Below are 24808 nucleotides of genomic sequence, written 5' to 3'. Positions count from 1 at the left end.
TGAGACATATCATGACATAACATTTGTTATACAAAATAGGAGACACATCATGAAACAACTAATACTAACTTATGGTCTGGACCTGACTACTCAGAGTAAATAGACAAACAAATGTAACAACTCACAATACATGGTCTGGACCTGACTACTCAGAGTAAATAGACAAACAAATGTAACAACACACAACACATGGTCTGGACCTGACTACTCAGAGTAAATAGACAAACGAATATAACAACACACAACACATGGTCTGGACCTGACTACTCAGAGTAAATAGACAAACAAATATAACAACACACTTTGCTAGCGCTCGTCACTTTCGTATTTTACGAAAAGGTTTTCGAAATGACGAAAATATTTCAAATCAATTTCGTCACTTAAATTTGGAAAGTGTAAAAATGTTTACACATCAAATTACTTGAATTCTACCTGTCTTTATGTTTCTGACAAGTTTATGACCCTCAGGTAATTAATGTTTACTAAAGGTGTTAAAAGTTGTGATGACAAGTAATCCGCCTATCGCCAATCAGATGGGTCACTAATCCCTTAATTATTATTATAAAACCTCATTATTGACCATCATAATAATCTATTCAAGTTTAATCAGTCAGTCAGCATTTCATTTTAATTATTTCTCACAATTCTGTCGTATTATCTTCCCGGACATTTCAACTTTATTTTAATTTCAATATTTCCCTTACGATCATTATTTGCAGTTTGCTTGTCGTGGTTTCGTCATTTGAACGTATTTTCGTCATACTTTTTATAAATATTCATCAAAAACTTTCGACAACTTCGATTAAAAAGAATGAACTTTATTCAAAACGTAAACATTTCACTTTGTTTAACAATCGAAAGTAAACGTTATCTACAGTCTGTCATTAGAATCGTCACATTAAGTATAGATGCATATCTTTCTATTCAATATTAAAGAAATTGATTCCAAATAGATATTTAAACGTAGTTTCAAGGATATACATGATTGTGAAGTGAAAAAGTCATTACAAAAAAAAAAGTAAAAACACAAAAATACCGAACTCCGAGGAAAATTCAAAAAGGAAAATCAAAAATCAAAAGGCAAAATCAAAAGTCCAAACACATCAAACGAATGGGTAACAACTGTCATATTCCTGACTTGGTACAGGCATTTTCTAATGTAGAAAATGGTGGATTGAACCTGGTTTTATAGCTAGCTAAACCTCTCACTTATATGACAGTCGCATCAAATTCCATTAAATTGTCAACGATGCATGAACAAGTTCATTTGTGCAGTGGTTTAAAAAATAGAGGCACCCAACTTTTGTTGATCAGGGGTGTGCCCTGACAATAACTGAAGTGAAATTGTGAACCACATTACCAGATCCCTGTTCTTATCTTCATATCATAGCATCACATCAGTCAATTTATTCAATATTGCCAATAACTGCCTACATTCATGACATTAGCAATCCTAAAGTCTTCAAAGATCCTATACTAGTCCTTGAAGGACTTGGACATATATGTATAGCTAGTTTGATAAACATCCTAGACCCCTTGCTATTATAAAAAATAAGCTGCTATTATAAAAAAATAAGGCTGATTTTTATCACGCGCAAAAGTGACTAAAGCCCTCAAAATCCTAGCTGAAACCCTGAACACACAACACATGGTCTGGACCTGACTACTCAGAGTAAAAAGACAAACGAATATAACAACACACAACACATGGTCTGGACCTGACCTGACTACTCAGAGTAAAAAGACAAACGAATGTAACAACACACAACACATGGTCTGGACCTGACCTGACTACTCAGAGTAAAAAGACAATCAAATATAACAACACACAACACATGGTCTGGACATAACCTGACTACTCAGAGTAATTAGACAAACAAATATAACAACACACAACACATGGTCTGGACCTGACCTGACTACTCAGAGTAAATAGACAAACAAATATAACAACAAACAACACATGGTCTGGACCTGACCTGACTACTCAGAGTAAATAGACAAACAAATATAACAACAAACAACACATGGTCTTGACCTGACTACCGGTACTCAGAGTAAATAGACAAACAAATATAACAACACACAACACATGATCTGGACCTGACTTCATAGATTAAATAGACAAGCAAACACAACAACAAACAACACATGATCCAGGTTGTCTGATTTGGTACAGGCACAAAATGTGGAGGTTTTAAACCATATTTGCTTCAGTACAATTCCCCTTTGAACTATCTATACCATTGGTTTTAAAGATAAAACACACAATAGTAAAACCTGCACTGTTCAAATACCATTGGTCTGTATGGAAACTGATATTTAGTCATTATACTGAATCAACATTAAATCAAAATTCTGAATTTAATTAGACAGTTTTATTGGAAAAAATGTATGCAGGGTTTGATTTTAAAATATTTGTCTTTTTTGTGTGTTTTGTATTGTGAAGTTCTAATTTTGTTTCTTGACAAAAAACATTTTTTTACACTTATGTTTCACTGGATGTTGTATTAACAACTTTGGTCAGATAGTGATATGTATAAAGATCTAATGTAGAAACATCTTGTAAAAAGGACAAATAGTCGTTAGATTCATATACAATGGAATTCCGTTTTACTCATATAATTGTTCTGAATCAGAAATTACTACTCTTTTTCACTTTTCTTTTATTTTTTTTTTTAAATTAATGATTATACTGAATCTGCACTAAATCCTGTTGTTAATTAGACAGGTTTAATGGACAACTAATATTTGTAATAATTATATAAAGTGGGGTCTCATTTTACTCATAGTATCGTTCTTAATCAGAAATTATAACTTTTTTCATTTTTCTTTGAAAAATTTACTTTTATAACATTAATGATTATACTGAATCTACACTAAATCCTGTTGTTAATCAGACAGTTTTAATTGATGTGACTGGTCATTTCTGTTTATATTTATTTCACAACATTGACCAGTTTATCAGACAAGTTTTGATGTCAGTTGTATTATTCCAGGATGTTGGGTGGACAGCATTAATGTTGGCTGCCAGGGAAGGACATGTGGAAGTGTGTCAACTTCTTCTGGAGAACAGATGTAACAAAGATATCACATCAGTATGTTATCTACTAAATCTGATCACATCACTTTTAATCAACACAAAATCATGTTGTTAATTAGACAGGTTTAATGAACAAATATTTGTCGGAGTTATATAAAGTGGGGTCTCATTTTACTCATAGTATTGTTCTGAATCAGAAAATATATCTTTTTTTCATTTTTCTTTTAAAAAATTATTTTATTAGAATTACTGATTAAACTGAATCTACACTAAATCCTGTTGTTAATCAGACAGTTTTAATTGATGTGACAGTTTATTTTTGTTTACATTTATTACACAACATTGTCCAGTTTATCAGACAAGTTATGATGTCAGTTGTATTATTCCAGGTTAGTGGATCGACAGCATTAATGTTTGCTGCCAGTGAAGGACATGTGGAAGTGTGTCAACTTCTCCTGGAGAACAAATGTAACAAAGATATCACAACAGTATGTTATCTACTAAATCTGATCACATTACTTTAAATCAACACTAAATCATGTTGTTAATTAGACAGGTTCAATGAACAAATATTTGTCAGAGTTATATAAAGTGGGGTCTCATTTTACTCATAGTATTGTTCTGAATCAGAAAATATATCTTTTTTTCATTTTTCTTTTAAAAAATTATTTTATTAGAATTACTGATTAAACTGAATCTTCACTAAATCCTGTTGTTAATCAGACAGTTTTAATTAATGTGACTGGTCATTTGTGTTTATATTTATTACACAACATTGTCCAGTTTATCAGACAAATTTTGATGTCAGTTGTATTATTCCAGGGTAGTGGACGGACAGCATTAATGTTGGCTGCCAGGGAAGGACATGTGGAAGTGTGTCAACTTCTCCTGGAGAACAGATGTAACAAAGATATCACATCAGTATGTTATCTACTAAATCTGATCACATTACTTTTAATCAACACAAAATCATGTTGTTAATTAGACAGGTTTAATGAACAAATATTTGTCGGAGTTATATAAAGTGGGGTCTCATTTTACTCATAGTATTGTTCTGAATCAGAAAATATATCTTTTTTTCATTTTTCTTTTAAAAAATTATTTTATTAGAATTACTGATTAAACTGAATCTACACTAAATCCTGTTGTTAATCAGACAGTTTTAATTGATGTGACAGTTTATTTTTGTTTACATTTATTACACAACATTGTCCAGTTTATCAGACAAGTTTTGATGTCAGTTGTATTATTCCAGGATGATGGATCGACAGCATTAATGTTTGCTGCCAGTGAAGGACATGTGGAAGTCTGTCAGCTTCTCCTGGAGAACAAATGTAACACAGATATCACAAATGTATGTTATCTACTAAATCTGATCACATTACTTTTAATCAACACAAAATCATGTTGTTGATTAGACAGGTTTAATGGACAACTATTGTTTGTCAGAATCATATAAAGTGGGGTCTCATTTTACTCATAGTATTGTTATGAAAAAGAAAATATAACTTTTTTCATTTTTCTTTAAAAAAATATTTTCTTTAAATTTATGATTAAACTGAATCTACACCATGTACACTAAATCCTGTTGTTAATCCGACAGTTTTAATTAATGTGACTGGTCATTTCTGTTTATATTTATTACACAACATTGTCCAGTTTATCAGACAAGTTTTGATGTCATTTGTATTATTCCAGTATTATGGACAGACAGCATTAATGGAGGCTGCCAGTGAAGGACATGTGGAAGTGTGTCAACTTCTCCTGGAGAACAAATGTAACAAAGATATCACAGATGTATGTTATCTACTAAATCTGATCACATTACTTTTAATCAACACAAACATATTGTTAATTAGACAGGTTTAATGGACAACTATTGTTTGTCAGAATCATATTAAGTGGGGTCTCATTTTACTCATAGTATTGTTATGAATCAGAAAATACATCTTGTTTTCATTTTTCTTTAAAAAAAATATTTTCTTAAAATTTATGATTAAACTGAATCTACACTAAATCCTGTTGTTAATCCGACAGTTTTAATTAATGTGACTTGTCATTTCTGTTTATATTTATTACACAACATTGTTCAGGTTATCAGACAAGTTTTGATGTCAGTTGTTTTATTCCAGGGTATTGGACGGACAGCATTAATGTGGGCTGCCAGTGGAGGACATGTGAAAGTGTGTCAACTTCTCCTGGAGAACAGATGTAACAAAGATATCACAGATGTATGTTATCTACTAAATCTTATCACATTACTTTTAATCAACACCAAATCATGTTGTTAATAAGACAGGACAACTATTGTTTGTAATAATTATATAAAGTGGGGTCTCATTTTTCTTGTCTCTCCGTTCTTAATCAGGAAATGTAACTACTTTTCATATTTCTTTGAATTTTTTTTTTTTTTTTAAATTGATCATTATTCTGAACCATGTTAATCATACAGATTTCATTTTTATATCAACAAATACTTGCTAGAATTATATAAAGTGAGATCTCATTTATATCAGTGCATTACACTGAATCCATTGATATAAATATTTTATACATTTCTTGAAAAAAATGTTTTTGTTAACATGACATTTCTGATGGAAGTTCTGACATTCCACAAAAACTTGTTGTTTATTTGTTGTTTATGTACAATATGAATACAAGTGTGACTGGTCATTTTGTTCAGTTTTGACCACTGATTCATGTGATATACATTTTGTTTTTATTTATTATACAATATTATCCAGTTTATCAGACAAGTTTTAATGTCAGTTGTAGAATATGTTGTATATTATTGATATTGGTAACAAAGTATTATCCATTATATTTACATGTTATTTGGTATTAATTATAGATGGATGGAAAAACAGCTTTACATCTGGCTGCTATGTGGGGACATCTTCAGGTAACAAGATACCTAGTAGAAGAAGGAGGTATCAGTCCCTTTGTTAAAACACAAAAGGTAATGTATTATAGTAAATGCTCAGTATTCAACTATTGCTACATGAAGTAAATAATGCTTCACTAAAATGATGTTTAAGATATGTTCAGTACAATTTTTTTTTTCTCAAGGTTATAGTTACACATATGTCATATGATCCTTTCAATTTAAACAAAAATATGAAAGTGTTTTATAGACTTGGATGGCTTAGTTTTACTTTAAAACATGTGAACATAGATGATTTTATAAAAGAAGGATTTTGTAAAGACATTTGTACTTTAGGTAACTTTCACATCATTCAAAAATTTGTTGCCAAATTATATGAATATCTCAGTTTTAATGAAAACAGCAATGGTAATAACATTAAAGTAAATGGATGAAATAGTTTTGGTTAAAAACATGATAATTGATGCAAATCCAAACAAACTGCAAAAAGAAACATATACCAGTCAATTGTCATGACAACGATGACAAAGTTATGAGAAAATATCAAAAAGTATAAACAATATATTGACATGCGTCCATCGTATTTTTATATTTAGATAGTTAAAAATTATGGTGGTCGAACATATTTTGAAAGTAATGAATACTACTAGAACATATTTCTATGGATCCAATAAGGAGGAAATAAATTGCCTTATATTTCATCTTGATAGCAGTTTAAAAACATTTAGTACAATAATCTGAAAATTAAAGATGACTGTTAATTTTGTTTTATTTTGTATGCAAGCTAACAAGTGTGAATAGGTGCAGACATATCTATCATTCATGTTATAATTGATTTAGTTCCTTATGCATACAGTACCAGTGATAACACACAAAACTATGAAATTTTGTAAAATTACAATAAACGGATATAGGAGGGTGTGGATGGGTATACGGAGCAGAAAATCACGAATAATGGAAACAAATAAAGAATGGAGATAAATTGGCAAACAGAAAATGAATATAAGATAAGCGGGTGCAAATATATAATAATAAAAAAAGAGAATAACGGGGTGCTAAAAAAGAGAATAATTTATCGGAATAATCAAAAAATGAAATAAAAATTAGTTGAAAAGACCTTCAAAACCGTACAACATTTATGTAAACACAATGATGTATTCATTTATTAAGAAACAAAATGTAACGAATATGTGACAAACACTCAATGCTGTTTTACGGAGCATTATTTTATAATATTTTAGAAACATTTAAAGCTGTTTAAAAGACCACAGCAAATGTTCAAAAGGATTGGAATGGTGTTGCATAAGTCATGCGTTATAAACTAGACAGTATAAGTTGAGGGTTGCTGCTCACAAGGAAGCTATTAAACCAAGAGTTTCAAATGGTGAAGTTGAAATCATCCCTTCTTAAATTTTATGGACGCCATCATGAGTTCATTGACCGTTATGGAATAACCGTTTCAAAAATGATATTGGATATGTTCCTTACGTTGTCACTACAATCCCCTTCCCTTTCATGAATGTGACCTACTGAATAAGACTATTTACCGGATTTGTTATCATATAAGTAACACGACGGGTGCCACATGTGGAGCAGGATCTGCTTACCCTTTTGGAGCACATGAGATCACCCCTAGTATTTGGTGGGGTTTGTGTTGTTTGATTTTTAGTTTACTATATTTTGTAATGTGTAATGTTGTTTGTCTTTTTCTTTTTTAGCCATGGCGTTGTCAGTTTGTTTTAGATTTATGAGTTTGACTGTCCCTTTGGTATCTTTCGTCCCTCTTTTTGAGCACATGTAAAATAACATTAAAGCACCACTCAACTCGTATGGTCCCAGTTACTTATAATGAGATAGGAGATATACAAATCTTATTTGTAATTAACAGAGAAAAGCAATACAATATTTTTTTGTGTTTCAGGGTAAGACTCCATACGATCTAGCGGCAGCAGAAAAAGAGGGACAGTATAAAGAAGTTATGGAATACTTACAGGTAGGCATGCTTTTGAATTACATATGTTCATATCAAGAATATAGTAGGTACACATCCAATTACAAAATGTAAAATGATATAAAATTAAGTAAATCAAATGACACAAAACCCGGATACTGCAAGATAGTTGATTCTAGAGGAACAGTCAAACTCATAAATTGAAAAGAAACTGACAATGCCAAAGCTTAAAATGAAAATGAAAAACAGACAAACAATAGTACACATGACACAACATAGTAAACGAAATACTAAACAACACAAACCCACAAAAACTAGGGGTGATTTCAGGTGCTCCGTAGGGGTAAGCAGATCCTGCTCCACATGTGGCACACGCCGTGATGCTAATGAGACAATAAATTTTGTAAATAATCTTATTCGGTAGGTTACATTCATGAAAGGGAAGGGGATTGTACTTACAACGTAAGGAAAATATCCGATATCATTTGTAAAACGGTTATTCCATAACGATAAACCAACTCATGATGGCGTGCGTAAAATTTACAAAGAAACATGACATGCAAGAAATAAGTCAGAGAGATGCATTTGCTACCAAAAATAAATCAATCGCAATCAATTTGTTTTCCATTACAGACTACATTCGGTTGTTGGTGTTTATTTTCTTCTTTATTTCAGACTGCTGTACTAAGGACGAAAGGTATTTTTTTTATTTCATTATTAGATGTGACACATTATGTATTTAGTGTTACTTATGAACAACATATCTGAGTAAATGCGAGGTAGATTCCTATTCAATTTAATGTCACCAGGTCAGAGGACATTGACATATAGTTATTATAAAGAGAATGGAATATGTTCAGAAAAAAATGACCAATATTTGGGTTATATATTTTGTTTAATTATGTAGAATACCAGGTGTCGGCCCTAAAACTGTTTGGTCTTGTTGGCACTTCCATGTGTACAATTATTTCCATATTTTTGGACATTAAGATTGTATCTGTGTTTCTGCAATGGAATGTCTGTGCATATCAAATATTTTCAAAATAAAAGGAAATATGTATTTTATAGAAATTACTATGTTAGCACATGCACTCTCATGTGTACCATTCTTATAATTTATTGATGAAATTCTTTTATATCAACAATTAATTGAAAAAGATCATATAATATGAACTTCATACACAATACTTGTTACCAAAAAAACACAGACACAATGCTAATTTCAACATGAATTTTGGATGACTGTTAATTTCTTTTTAGAAATTGAAAATTTGCTGAATCTGAATTTACAAGCCGTGGTATTTTTGTCTCGAGGAAGATCTTTTGCAGTTTTTATACACCCGTCTTTAACAGGACGTATTATGGTATACCGTTGTCTGCCCGTTCGTTGTCCACACTTTGGGCAATTACTAAAAAAAACGCTTCCACCAACTTTTATGAAACTTTGTTGAATTGTTTATATTTATTGAGGTAAGCTCCCTTTCGATTTTTATAAATTTTAGATTATTGGTTTCCATGTTAAGAAGTGTTCTCCTTAAAAAAAAGGTGATTTTCCAGTTTTCGGACAATAACTCAAAAATGCTTCCATCAAATTTGATGAAACTTTGGTGATTTGTTTATATCTATAGAGGTATGCTTCCTGTCGTTTTTTATAAATTTCAGATTTTACGTTTCCGTGTTATGAATTTTCAAACTAAAAATAGGGGGCATTTTCCAGTTTTCCCACAATCACTCATAAACACATCCACAAAAGTTGTTTAAACTTTGGTGAATTGTTTATATCTGTTGACTTAGGCTTCCTTTCAATTTTTATAAATTTCAGGATTTATGTTTTTCAGTTATGATTTTTGGATAGATTAGAATTTGTTCTAAATCTTTACTTAGGCACTGACCTCCCAAACAACACGACAGGCTAACTACTATTACTAAATGTATTCACACTGAAATATGGTTCCCTATAGTTCTCATGTATGTGCACATAATACAAATATAAATTGAATAGGTATATTTTTGGAGCAGTTCATTTAAGCATGTATTTCATTAAGGTTTGTTAATGTGCAGGCTTTTTTTTTAAAACATTTTGATTAGGTAATTGACTATTGATACAATACAAGTATGATTGACAACTGCCATTTTTAACAAACAATCAGAGACAAGGTAGACCTTTAATTACAATACCCTACCTTCTAAACTGATAATCAAATTGACCACATTACTTTTCAACCTCTGTCTTACATAATTATATAGATCCTTCAATACACAACTGAGTATACAAATATTTGACCTCATAATTGAGTACACAAATATATCTATTAGGTGTTTGGTATATTTAAGGTTGATAGATTTATTCATTGCCTATTTCTTTTGATCTACATTACATAAAGTGATTCTGTAAATTATGTCTGAAAGATAAATGATTAAGGGATTCACAAAATTTAAAAAACATAAAATATGAATATAAATATGAATATACATATAAGGTATTCAAGTACTATAATTTACTTAATAAATTTCGATTAATCATCTATAGTTAATCAACAATTTAGATTAGATTAGATTACTTATTTTTTTGTTATCTGGATTTGCTTTGAAACAGTTTTAACTGTTTGGACTTTTGATTTTGCCTTTTGATTTTTGATTTTCCTTTTTGAATTTTCCTCGGAGTTCGGTATTTTTGTGTTTTTACTTTTTACTGGACCGGTAAGGCCCGTTTTTGGCCTCAAATTTCAGGTTCATCTAACGAAAGATTATGGACACTTTTTAAACACTTGAGTGTCTATTTCAATTGATTCAATTAGTTTATGTGAACGATTTTAGCTGATAAAGTCATTAAAAACGCTCTGATTCAAGTGAAAATATGAAAAATCTATCAAATATGCAAAAAATCGTCTATATTCAGATGTTTTTTGTCAAAAGATGAAAATAGCAACAAACGTATTCATCCTCATCATTTATATATGCTATGTATTATCATCAAATGCAACTTATGTTTCCGTATTATGAATGAACACGAGTGCGTCCACTTTCATTTAAGACGGAAACTATCTAAAATTTAACCAAAATACTAAAATTTTGAAGATTTCAGTAATTTAGCATGACTTAATGATGTTAGTACCCGCTATATGTGCATTGTTTTTGTCAAAAACAGACCATATTTGCATTGCAGAAGCATTCAACTTTTTAGTTCACCTGGCCAATTTTTTTTACATAAATAAGGCCGTTAGTTTTCTCGTTTGAATTGTATTACATTGTCTTATCGGGGCCGTTTATAGCTGACTATATACGGTATGGGCTTTGCTCATTGTTGAAAGCCGTAAGATGACCTAAAATTGTTAATGTTTGTGTCATTTTGGTCTTTTGTGGATAGTTGTCTCATTGGCAATCATACCATATTTTCTTTTTTATATTTTCTCATCATTTGGCATCCGTCGTCATTGTTCGTCTTTGTCTATCGTCGTTGTTAACATTTACAAATATCTTCTCCTCTGAAACTACTGGGCCAAATTGAACCAAACTTAAAAAATGTGTGGTATGACCCGGCCAACCAACCAAGATGCCTGCCATGGCTAAAAATAGAACATTGGGGTAAAATGTAGTTTTTGGCTTATAACTCAAAAACCAAAGCATTTAAAGCAAATCTGACATGAGTAAAATTGTTTATCAGGTCAAGATATATCTGCCCTGAAATTTTCAGATGAATCGAACAATCTGTTGTTGAGTTGCTGGGCAATTGAGTTGCTGGGCAATTTAATTGGTAATTTTAAGGAAATTTTGCTGTTTTTTTTGTCATGATCTTGAATATTATTATAGAAAGAGATAAACTGTAAAAAGCAATAAATGTCGGCCAAAAAAGATCTACAAATAAGTCAACATGACCGAAATAATCAGCTGCCACCTGAAGGAGTAATTGCCCTTTATAGTCAATTTTTAACCATTTTTTCGTAAATCTTAGTAATCTTTTACAAATTTTCTCCTCTGAAACTACTGGGCCAAGTTTATTGATAAAGATAATTGTAAGCAGCAATAATGTTCAGTAAAGTAAGATGTACAAACACATCACCATCACCAAAACACAATTTTGTCATGAATCCATCTGCGTCCTTTGTTTAATTTTCACATAGACCAAGGTGAGCGACACAGGCTCTTTATAGCCTCTAGTTCGTAAATCTTATCTCAATTTATATAATGGATTTTTTTAATCATTTTAAAATCAGACGGAAAAAAAAATATTCGATAAATTTTAAATAAAAACAATTGTGCCTCATCAACTCCAAACATAAATCCCTACCAATGTACAAACTATTGTGTATTATTTTACCTATCAATGCTCGTGACTTTAAACAATTGTCCGGCAAAAAACTAGACCATCCCCTCTATTTTTGAATTTTCTTATACCATTTTCCTTAATTTTCACATACCATTTTCCTTTGTTCGTTATTTTGCCCGTTATACTCTATCAGTATTTTGTATTTGTATTTTTTAGCTCACCGGGCCCGAAGGTCCAAGTGAGCTTTTCCCATCACTTTGCGTCCGGTGTCGTCGTCCTGGGTCCGTCGTCGTTAACTTTTACAAAAATCTTCTCCTCTGAAACTACTGAACCAATTCAAACCAAACTTCATCTGATTGATTCCTAGGGTATCTAGAATAAAGTTTTTATTTTAATTCCCATTTCATAAGAAAACATGGCCGCCATGGCTAAAAATAGAACATAGGGGTAAAATGCAGTTTTTGGCTTATAACTCAAAAACCAAAGCATTTAGAGCAAATCTGACAAGGGGTAAATTTGTTTATCAGGTCAAGATCTATCTGCCGTGAAATTTTCAGATGAATCAGACAAGCCCCTGTTGGGTTTCTGCCCCTAAATTGGTAATTTTAAGGAAATTTTCCTGTTTTTGGTTATTATCTTGAATATTATTATAGATGGAGATAAACTGTAAACAGCAATAATGTACAGTAGTTTAAGACTCAAAAATAAGTCAAAATGACCAAAATGGTCAATTGACCCCCTAGAAGTTATTGTCCTTTATAATCATTTTTTAACAATTTTCATACAATTTGTAAATTTTTACTAACATTTTCCACTGAAACTACACAAGTTCATTATCGATAGAGATAATTGTAAGCAGCAAGAATGTTCAGTAAAGTAAGATGTACAAACACATCACAATCACCTAAACACAATTTTGTCATGAACTGTCTGCTTCCTTTGTTTAATTCACATATACCAAGGTGAGTGACACAGACTCTTTAGAGCCTCTAGTTTTTTATTTTTCTATTTTTCTTCTTGAATTCGGAGCAACCCACCCTAAATATACATATGATTCACATGGTCTATAGGTCATCGCTTGTGCCGGAATATACATGTTTGCATAACACAGGATGTCCTTGTTCATATTTATTTTAAGTATTGAATGCTTCTTTTTGTAACTTCATTGGTGTGTAAAAGTGTTTACCAAAGTGCATTTTGTATTAAGTGCGAAAGCGAAAGCGCTTCATTCTAAAAATGTGCACACGGTCAACGCTTGTACAACCCTATGAAGTTACAGAAAGAAGCAATCAATACTTATTAATACATTTTTTAGCTAAGATTATGAAACAATTTTTATCAAGTGTTTAATTAATTAACCTGCGCACTCTATTGTGGGACCTCGTGTTATCATGAATGCTACAATTTATTGTGTAATGAAATTGATTAACGCAAGATTGCAATGTAGCCAATCAGCCAATCAGAAAAATGTATTATAATGAAGCATACATCTAATGTTATTATAACATTGTAAATGTCCTTCTAATGATGCATCAAATAATTGCTACTGGACATTAAACGGCTAACTTTGAATTCATCCGTCATATTCTTAGTTGTGTTATTATGTGAAAATTAAACAACATGATACAATAATTAGTGCATATTTTCACTAGGGAAATAATTGTAAAGAAAACCATCCAATCACATCCCTACAGCACAAATTAAAGTCTAGCCTTTTCACATTAAAATACGTTATTTACATCTATTTCAATTTTTTCTAAATAATTTTAAACAGTTTTAAATCAAACTGTCATTTTTTTCATTTGCCTTAAAAAAAAACAATTATTAATATTTCTTATTTTTAACAGATCTATTGTTTTTTAATGGTCGGTGCCTGTCAACAATTATAAAACCGTGTTTGCCAGAAACAAAGACTTTGATAATAAAATTTTGTTTGCAAAATTAAATATATTCCTACTCAGAAATCAGTCAACATTAAATCACACAAGTAATGTTAAAACCTCAATAGAACACAGTTCTGTTAAAAATAAACGTGATCATAACACGGTCACCTAATATGAAACATGGACGAAAACAGCTTACACTGGAGTTATTCTAAGCATGATACCCTATTGTAAAATTATACGTCTATCCTGGCAACAAAATTGTAAGCGAGGGCCCTGATGTATACATGTCTGGAAAATTCCACCTCTCAAGTTGGTGCAAACCATATTGATAAAAAAGATATAGTCCGTTTTTTCATGAATTGCTGTCTATTTCAGTTGTTATACTGGCTTTACAATGTATTATCTATTTGGGGTACCAATAAACGACTAAGTCTCCATTTTTCAGAACGATCAACTATTACACACTTAATTTTCCTGTTTTATGTCTAAATTGATAATGTCCATCTTGACACCTCGAACATGTGAACACTATATAATTATAAACCTTAGTGACTCTCAGCTTCAGAAATGAGTGTTGCATTGAACTCAACCCATTATCCAGAGAAATACTGTAGAGACAAATCTTTGAGAGCAATGAATATTTAAAACTTCCGTTCTTGATCACATGAATTACCTGTAAAGTTGCGCAAATGAAGTTTTTATTTTTTGGCGCAAAGACATTATGATCCTGTGGCGCAAATGAAAGATTGTAATTTTCAAAAATTGGTGCAAATGCAATGCGCCCGTTTCTTTTTAAGCACTATATTTTATTGATTATTCAATATATGTTTATGGCATACAGCATTTATATACACATGATACATATACATGCATTATAATAATCCCTTAAATTTGTTTAGTTGATTGATTGCAAGTTGGTTAATGTCCAGTGTAAACTATTTCAAACATTTTTATGAAAATTGTATAATATATTTTGCATAATGTAACTTAAAAGTATTATTTCCTTGTTTCAAAGTAAAAAACATATATATATTTTTCATGTTTAAAGTCATAAGAAACCTCAAATTAAAAAAAAAATTATGTATATGGTTTTTTTATATCTAAATGGATAGTTTTCATTATGCAACTGATTAACCTATAATGGTTTAATTTTTAAATTGTTATTTGGATGGAGAGTTGTCTCATTGGCACTCACACCACATCTTCCTATATCTATATACTTTTTTTCTGAGGAAAATTCTTTAATTTGTCCACATTTAGAAGAAGTTTACTTATTTTAAATTGCTTGCTTCTAGGAAGCAATTCACCGACATATTTTCCGTATACATAGTGACACGAGTGTAACCCTCCTCGTAAAAATCTGGTGATCACAATATGCATTGATCTGTCATTAAAATAAACAAATATCTGATTATACATGTTAAACACGTGTTCAATACCCATGCTTTTTGTGATTTGTTTACTATAAATTGTTGATTGGAAAAACTCGGCTTCAAAACACGGCATTTAATGAGCAGCCATATTTGTTAAATCATAACAAACAGAGAGAAAAAAAATGACGATTATATGATATATTTGCGAAAATAATGATAAAATCTTGCACAGAGGACTTATTTTATGATATATAAATGCATTGGTTCAAGAATTGGATGAACATTATTTTTCACCACACACTCGTCTCATATGACTTTTAAAAAAAAATGGATTTGTTCTGTGCTCAATAGAATTTACTACGACCAATTAAATTGTATTTACAATGAGCATACTTGCCAACCTCTGACAATGGAAAATCATGTCATGACATAACATGATTTGTCAAAAAGCGGGTGAAAACGTGTGACGTAGATGCAGACTTTTTAATATAAATTTGGTAATGTTCATAATTTCAAATACAAATTTGTTAATATAAAAAACAATATAAAGTGTACTGTAAACTTTTATTGTATTAAACAGTGGTCTGTTATGTTGCTTTTAAAGTACCACCACAGTGTAGGCACATATTCAAAACAACTGACGGTTTCAAGATTGGTTACATTTACCTGATAACAGCATACAATATAAATGTATCATAGTCAAGTTCTGATCAGAAGTCAGTGTGAATTCCTTTATAATTGTAATTTTTTTTTGGCAATGTAAAATGTCATCTATCTCTGTCCATTGCTCCCATTGCTATTGCCTGGTCAAAACTGGGTAGTTTATCAGAAGATTGCTGATACTATGAGATCTGAACCAACAGTTCTGTGATATGTTCATTCCCATGGCCTGTAGAAATCGGTTGGCTAGATTTGAAACTGAAATTGAAAAAGAAAAATTTCATCTATCTCTGCCATTGCTCCCATTGCTATTGCCTGTTCAATACTGGGTAGTTCATCAGAAGATAGCTGGTACTATGAGAGCTGAACCAACAGTTTTGTGATATGTTCATTTCTATGACCTATAGAAATCGGTTGGCTAGATTTAAAACTGAAATTGAAAAAGAAAAATGTCATATATCTCTGCCATTGCTCCCATTGCTATTGCCTGGTCAATACTGAGTAGTTCATCAGGAGATAGCTGGTTCTATGAGAGCTGAACCAACAGTTTTGTGATATGTTCATTTCCATGGCCTGTAGAAATCGGTTGGCTAGATTTAAAACTGAAATTGAAAAAGAAAAATGTTAAATTTGATTCCATTGAATAAACATGTTAAATGCTTATTCAAATAGCTACCATGCATTTCCCTCTCAAATGTATTGTTTTTACATTGCAACATAGAATGCAAAATGTGTTTCTTGTCACTCGATCATTTAAACTCAATTTCCAAAATATAATTTAAAAATCTTAAATTTTAGTACGTGCACATCAATTTGGTTACCGGTAAATAACAATCGGAGCTTTAAACAACGATACAGGCCCTGAAAGCGACCTCTTTCTGTGCACATTTCTCCTATAAAGAGAATTTGAAAGAAAGTCACAAAATAGTTAAAACTAATCACAAACTACTTACCTTATACTGTTTGTCCATATAGAAAAATTAGCAATATGGCAGCCAAACAATTACCCCAAAGTTTTCGGTATCTAATGCCAAATTAGGAAACAAAACAAATGAGGCACATCTCTTATTCATCCTTTTGTTATCGTTTGGTCTAATGAATACTTTAAGCAATATATTTATGAGTATGGCTAACTATCTGTGGAGCATTCAGATTTATCTGAACTTGCCTTCAGTGTTAAGGATAATTGATAATGTAAAGTTTTATATTTAAACATGGTCATGCCCAGTATAAAGGCATGCAAACAATACAAGTATGTGCCCCCTTTTTTCTATAAGGGCAACATTATGCATGATGCAAAATTTCGAAATTAAAATCTAATCTATGATTTGAATTAGGCAGTGGCTATTTGACCGGCACTGAATAATTTATATCTCAATTGAATTAAAATGTAAGAATAATTATTAAATATCAACATTTTATATTAAAAAACTTTTGTAAACGTTACTCATATAAACACTTAAACTTTTAACTATCAAATTAATAGATATAGGAAGATGTGGTGTGATTGTCAATGAGACAACTCTCCATCCAAGTAACAATTTGAAAAGTAAACCATTATAGGTTAAAGTACGGCCTTCAACACGGAGCCTTGGCTCACACCGAACAACAAGCTATAAAGGGCCCCAAAATTACTAGTGTAAAACCATTCAAACGGGAAAAACCAACGGTCTAATTTTAAAAATTAAAATGCAAATACAACTGAGGAACAAGTTGAGGCAAGACCTGAACTTTTAATAACTGCCTCTTGTTTGCCTCAGTTGTAAACATTGATTTAATCAAAAAGTATCGTCAAAAAGATGCATGGGAAGCTATTAAGAGCGTAAAACTGTATAAAGAGAAAATAAAGAACCGTATCTACATACGCAACATATGCACACATGGTGCAGATTCAAAGGAAGCCAGTGTTATGTGTAGTTCCTGTTTGGAGTTGCAACACTTATCTTGTGCTAGATTAAAACAATTTCTAAAGGCAAAGAATTGGTTTTGTAAAAATTGCATATGTTAAATCATGTGTCAATGTTTTGAAATTCGTAGCAATCAACTATATATATTGCTTAAAAATATTGTCTTTTGTATGATGTGCGTAGTTTAACATAACACTATTTTTATCGCATGGCAGGATATTTAAACCATAGATTTTACACAGATTTGGACATAAAACTTTTTTTTAAATATTTTAGAAAAAAGTATATAGAAAACAATATATTTAGTAATGTATATATATACTCCTCCTTTATTTTCCTCCTTAGGTGTTACGATGTTCTCAAGTGAGTTCAAATGTGAACGATGGAGCTCTCTTTGTACCATTCTCTTGTTTCTTTAAGTTTGGATGTTATTGTAACTTCAGCGGACTGTTTATGTTTTTTTGTACAATCTGTCATGGCGTTTTATAAGTTTGCGTACTGGAGGTGTGAGCCAAGGCAGGCTGTCTTTCTGTTTTGCGGTTTTGCCACTCGCGGGATGTGATTTGTCACATTCTCAGACTGGTTTAAGTTGGTCTTAAGGTCAAGTTACGCGAGTCTGGCGTATTAAATTATAATCCTGGTACCTTTGATAACTATTTACAGTAAATGGGCTATGTCATAGATTTCAGTAAAATTTGGCATACAGCTCTGGCTCAATGAACTTCAACTGAAAATCGAAATAATAATGCATTTATCTCAATTATCATTTGAAATATTACTGATTGAATTCTTACAAAATGGGTGAACATTTGTATAGAAAGCACATAAAATCGGCGAAAACTCTTCTAAAATTTTTCTTAAAATCGCCAAATCTCTAATTCTACTCCATAGATTTTTCTTAAAGTAAATCTGTGTAAAACGTCATCCGGGTATTGATGCTTCGTAACCTAACCATTTGACAATTGTTGAACAATCAAAGTGAAAAAATATATGAATTGTGTCGTCAAATATTATTTATAGCGCAAGAATAGTTTACATGTATTGCACAAAACTGTTAACAAATGTTTATTGCATCAAATCTATTTCAAAATTTGTATTGTCACAATGATATGCGTTTAAAAAAAAGAAAGAAAAAAAATGTTTTTTTTCTCATTGTTAAAGGCTAAACGGTTGTGCATAATTGCGAGTATTAACTTCATTTAAACTTTGTTGGATAATCGTCTCATCGTCAATCGTATCACATCTACATATTTTATATCATTTTGATACTGTTTACATGTAAACTAAAATGGGGACAAATCATTAACAAAGAAAAGTATGAGCTTATTTAATTAAGGATGTACTCGGATGAAAAAATCTAAAATATAGAATCGATACTACAAGTCAGAAGAGCACTGTTTGAGCAAAGAAATGAGTTACAAGTATTGATAGGTTAAAGATCGTAAAACTGAAGTTTGAAAAAAACGGCGGTAAAAGGCTGTCTTGGACTTCTTATTTTTTGCATTGGATTTTTTTAATGTTTCTAATCGAAAGAACAGAAATATTCAGTCTGCTTAAATGTTTGATAAGGACCTTTTATGAGCTTTTGGAGTCTTATATAAAAGAAGAATTAATTTTATAAAGCAAAATATTTTACCCTGTATTATAGGGAGAAAAAAGAGTCCAATCAATTGACAAAATTCCTAAACCTTATCATCTGAGTACATCCTTAATGGTTGCCGAGATAGTTAATAATTTATACCAATATTATTCTTATATAAAGTAATCAATATTTACCTCAGTGACATGTACTTTTGGTACATATTTATAATGCATCTTTCAGGACAGTCAGTATTCTGGTATGCCCTCACTACTTTTGATTGGATTTTTCGATGCTCTTAGCCCCCGCAATTGGTTTTTGAAACATCCTCTGTATATTCTAAATACTTTCTTCCATCAGCAGGAGATATTTTCCAAGATATTTCTGAATTAGTACCAACACGTAGATTTCTGTGTTCTTGTCGGGCACGCAAGGCAAAGTTTAACCCTATACAGTACAATAAGGTGTCACATAGTTTTTTTGGCGTATCAGTTCCTAAAATATTGTTACTCCACATGTATGTTTCCTGGTCAGCGCTTTCTTTGGTTTAAGACCAATTCCGTTTCTACTTAGTTCTTTCATTTTAGAATCTAGAACACTGCGCAAGGCACTATAATCTCTGTCATCTAAAATACTTATGGACCGGTCATTTTGTCTTAAAAAAACGCTGGATGCAAATTATTAGTTCATACAGTGTATTTGGATAGTATTCAAGTCCTTTCTTATTGCACACTTCAGTAATAAAATACCCAAGAACTGTGTTGAGTTGATCATTTGTCATGGTAACTAATCTACCTTCAATTTTAGAAATCTCATTATCAGTTTTCGCTATTTCATTTCTATTGAAATGTAAAAACAGTTTCAAACAGTCTTCACCTAAAAGGTCATATTGAGTGTATACAATGTATATTACGAAAACACAATAAGGATACAATATCTTCTTTTTTATATATGTAAACAAAAATGTTTTGTTTTGTTTTTTGTCATTTGCCAGTGGGATGGAGGGACGAAATATTTCGGTAAACACTGAAAAGAGTAACACATACATAATCGGATAAAAAGAGCCACATAAACCTTGTATAAAAATCGAAAAGTGAATGTGTGCGAGTTTTTTTTTTTATGTTTTGTTCGTTTGTTTGTTGTATTTTTTTCTTTTTTGCCTTTTCTTTTGGGTCAGATCTTTTGCAGCAACAACAATCGATTTTTCTATGACAAGTTTGAAAAAAAAGAAAATTTATTTCAGTATATGTACACTATGACATGTCTCTATTATTCAGTATTTCTGATGCAATATGTTTGCACAGTACAAAAATTCGTACAGCAAAGACTTACAGAAGGACTCATAAATTTTAACTTGATTGGTATGATATAATATGCAGAAACTTAGAAGATAAGAACATCTAAATAATTCAAATTGCTTGCATGCATATTATCTCTTTTACTTGTGCTTTTTATTATATTCTACATGTATATATGGTGTTGCATTGTAAATAAAATTGAACGTGGTGCATTTGATATAATTGAACCTTTTTCTTCAACTTTAACCCAGCCGTCTTTAAACGTATAATGTTATTCAAAGGCGGACCAAGGGGGACCTTGGGCCATCCTCTAATTAGTCGAGGAAAATTTCAATTAATATTTTTGGGGAATCACTGAAGCATGACTGGATTGACCTATTCTTATGTCAGTCAGCGGAAACCCTTACAAAAATACATGAATCCGCCACTGCGTTTTAAAGGGAACTGAGGAATCAGTTAATAATAGGATTACATTTTGAGCATTGGTGTATCCAGGTGGGTGGGGGGTCCGGAACCCCCTATTTATTGGCCGATCAATACATTTGAATGGGGAAATGTTGTTGGAATACCCCCCTTTTTTTACTCTGGTATGGGACCCCATTTTTTTAAATTACTGGATTCCGCCCATGTTAAGATAAATTAAAAACTTGCCATTATTAGCTGCCATTACTAATTCTTCCTCGTTGTCCGCACTGGATATATCAGAATAAAGATCCGATTTTAACACAAAGTTGGAAACAATATCATCACTATCGTCAACGTTGCTTTCTTCTTGTTGGAAAGTATTCTGCGTTAGAAAAATACTTTCATCGTTGTCTATATCCATTTCCAATTATTAAATGCATTGAAAGTACTCACGGGGAGTTTATATGTAGGCCTAGAGCACGTAAAATTCGTGATACGCATGCACTGTTTTTGAATGTACCTTTACATGTAGTTTACCTTCAACTGTACATTCTTTTTTTCTCTCTATTGTTTGAGTTTGAGCTAGTGTTTAAAGGGGCCAAGATCTACATGATCTAGGATAGTACTTATAAAGTTTTTGCAAAACTATTTAAACACTTGATTTGAAATATTTGCAAAAACACTATTTTTGAATGCTTTTTTATGGTCTATAACAAGTAAAACAATGTTTTAAGTAAGATATAAGCCTCTAACAGTCCATTCTGTAAAATATGTAAATTTATTAACAACAAAGTGCATATTCATATATAATTTACTTTAAATCAAACTGATGTATAATGTTTTGAATATAAAAGACGATTTGTAAAATACAAATTATAAAAATTATTTGTATAGGTAAGCAATTAAATAGATACAATCTTAACTTTCAATGGGTTATTTTAATGAAATAAATAGGAAGCAGTTTTCAGATGTAATTTTGAATGAACTGCAATCAGTGGAAAATAACGCTATGTGCTACACTCAAGTCACAATAAAAAGCTTAACCCTAAAAAAAACTACGGAACAATATAGTACAATCCTAGTATGATTAAATGATTAGCTTTCCAGATTTGATTATGTGCTAGTCTATCAACAAACATGACTGCCATGAATAATGATAAGAACAGGAGTAAAATTCGAACTGTTCAAAAATTTTTAGCCTGCAAGTTTATAAAATTTTACAAAAATTCCATCTTGCAATTATTCTCCTTTACTAACAGTTTAGTTGGATTGCAGGGTAGATGTAACAAAAAAGATATCCCTTATTGCTGAAGAATATTATAATACTACGAAGGCACTATTCCTAAAGTGTAAGCAACAATTTGTAAGAAATCAGCAATACATCATTTCTTAACCATTTAGGAAATTTTTATTCACAGATTCTATGTTGAACAAACTGCTTGGCAGCGGAAGCTACCAATCTTTTGACATGCGCTGTATGGTAACCGGCCAGTTTGCTACTGGGAAATCAAGTTTAGTCAAGCTTTTAGTTGGGGATAATGTTCCAGAAGGGCGATATGCGACTGATGGCATTTCCCTCGTTGAAGGTCGCTGTGGACTTGATATAGAGACAAGAAATTGGATCATGATTGATCCAGGTAAAAATACAAATTTAAACATATATGGATTTAACATTATACATTTATTTAAAGTAATATTTACAGAAAGTATTGTTTTGCAGGTAGATGAACGTTAGTTCGATTTTGTAAAGAAATGGTCGAAATCTGATTTTTTTGTCATATGACATTCAATCCTTATCCCAAACGTTCTGTGTCAAATGGTGCCTGTCCTAATACTGCAATGCAGGGTTGGTGTTGGTTGCTTTCTGTTACAATTCAGGGTTGGTGTTGGTTGCTTTCTGTTACAATTCAGGGTTGGTGTTGGTTGCTTTCTGTTACAATTCAGGGTTGGTGTTGGTTGCTTTCTGTTACATCTGTTTTTCATTAATTATTTTGTCATTTATAAGGTTGTTGGTTTCCTCTGTGTCACTGGTTTTAGATATCTGGTCAAAACCTTCTTTTTTGTCAACTGCACTTTACTGAGTAGTTGTCTCATATGCATTCATAAAACATCAGTTTTGAAAAAGACTAACATTTGTTTTCCGGTTTCAATGATGAAAAACAGGTTTTCTGCTGATGTCAGTTTTTCAGTTATATTGAATGACTATTTGACTATATAGTATAAATATATCAAAATTTATCTAGTTTGTATGTACTGTGGATTATTTTGTTTTTGTGTATACCAATGTTCATGGATAGGGGTAATTGATTAAGTGGTTTTGTCACAATAGAACACTTGCAATTTGTTGAACATTTAATTTTGTGGTGTGCATGTTCCTACGAAATCGTTCTTACAAAAATATCATGGATAATATTGCAACAGTTATTTTTTTTTATATACAGGAACATATAATGCCTTGGATGTAGTATACAATAAGGTTTTAATGACCTCTGTTGAAAAGGATGAAAGAAAACAAACAAAAACATCAGGAAAACATAAATCCGATGCAAAACTTGTTGAACTTCCAAATAAAGACGATATTCATTCTCAGAAGTCAGAAGCTACCAAGTCAACTTATTTTCCTGTGAACCTCTCAGGTGAGCCTTCTACACAGCCACAAGCTACCAAGTCGGCATATTTTCCTGTGAACCTCTCAGGTGAACCCACTACACAGCCACAAGCTACTAAGTCGACATATTTACCTGTGAACCTCTCGGGTGAACCTTCTACACAGCCACAATATACCAAGTGGACATCTTTCCCTCTGAACCTCCCAGTTGAACCCTCTCAGCAGCCACAAGCAGCCCAATCTTTGTCACAACAGATTTTCGCTATTGAGTCTAAAAAACAGCAAATGAAGAAGAAAATGACAACTAAAATGACCAAAAAAGAAATGAGAAAGAAAATGGAAAAGGTCCTCAAAACTGGTAAATATGAAATGAAAGTTGGCAGACTCATCTTCTGGGACTTTGGTGGACAGTATGTCTATTATACAACACACCAGACATTCATGACTTTCAGAGCATTGTTTCTAGTAGTTTTTGATGGAAGTAAAGGATTGAATGAAGAAATATCTGATGTACTGTGTTTTCCAGGGCAGCACATGACACCAACCCCAGCAGGTAATATATATCAATTACTATTGTAACACCTTCATTACTGAACATACTTCAGTTACCAATGACATGCATAAGGACAATTAAAAACCAATTGTGGCAAATAAATAGATAGAAGGGACTCTTAATCTAGTGCATTATCTAGTTTAATAGTCCAGTATTCATTCCTTAACTGGTTTCAAAACTTAGTATATGTACCTTCAACCTAGCATTTTGAAACATTGCAAAATTGTCTTCTAGATGTCTTTGTGCTGTTTTAATGTTGGGTTTCTGTCTCATTGATGTTAATCCCATACCTCCTTTGATTCATTCAAATACACAAATATCACAAACATCATTGATATAGTATATGTTTCGTAACCAGTGAGAATGGGATGTTGGATATCAATTTTTGTGTCTT

The 24808-nt window shown here is 31.6% G+C and overlaps 1 protein-coding gene across 1 annotated transcript in view; it reads left to right on the top strand.

Moving 5' to 3' along the window:
- Positions 1–24808, top strand: part of LOC134690123 (ankyrin repeat and KH domain-containing protein mask-like) — a 33355-nt gene that overhangs the window by 2456 nt on the left and 6091 nt on the right. Inside the window, exons 3-12 of the mRNA XM_063550096.1 lie at positions 3000–3098; positions 3433–3531; positions 3866–3964; positions 4299–4397; positions 4742–4840; positions 5895–6002; positions 7849–7920; positions 8554–8575; positions 22672–22890; positions 23695–24414. Coding sequence (XP_063406166.1) covers positions 3000–3098; positions 3433–3531; positions 3866–3964; positions 4299–4397; positions 4742–4840; positions 5895–6002; positions 7849–7920; positions 8554–8575; positions 22672–22890; positions 23695–24414 — 1636 coding nt within the window. The remainder of the gene's footprint in view (positions 1–2999; positions 3099–3432; positions 3532–3865; positions 3965–4298; positions 4398–4741; positions 4841–5894; positions 6003–7848; positions 7921–8553; positions 8576–22671; positions 22891–23694; positions 24415–24808) is intronic.

This window comes from Mytilus trossulus, chromosome 11, assembly GCF_036588685.1.
Source record: "Mytilus trossulus isolate FHL-02 chromosome 11, PNRI_Mtr1.1.1.hap1, whole genome shotgun sequence".
NCBI lineage: Eukaryota > Metazoa > Mollusca > Bivalvia > Mytilida > Mytilidae > Mytilus > Mytilus trossulus.
This window is presented reverse-complemented; position numbering and strand designations above follow the sequence as displayed.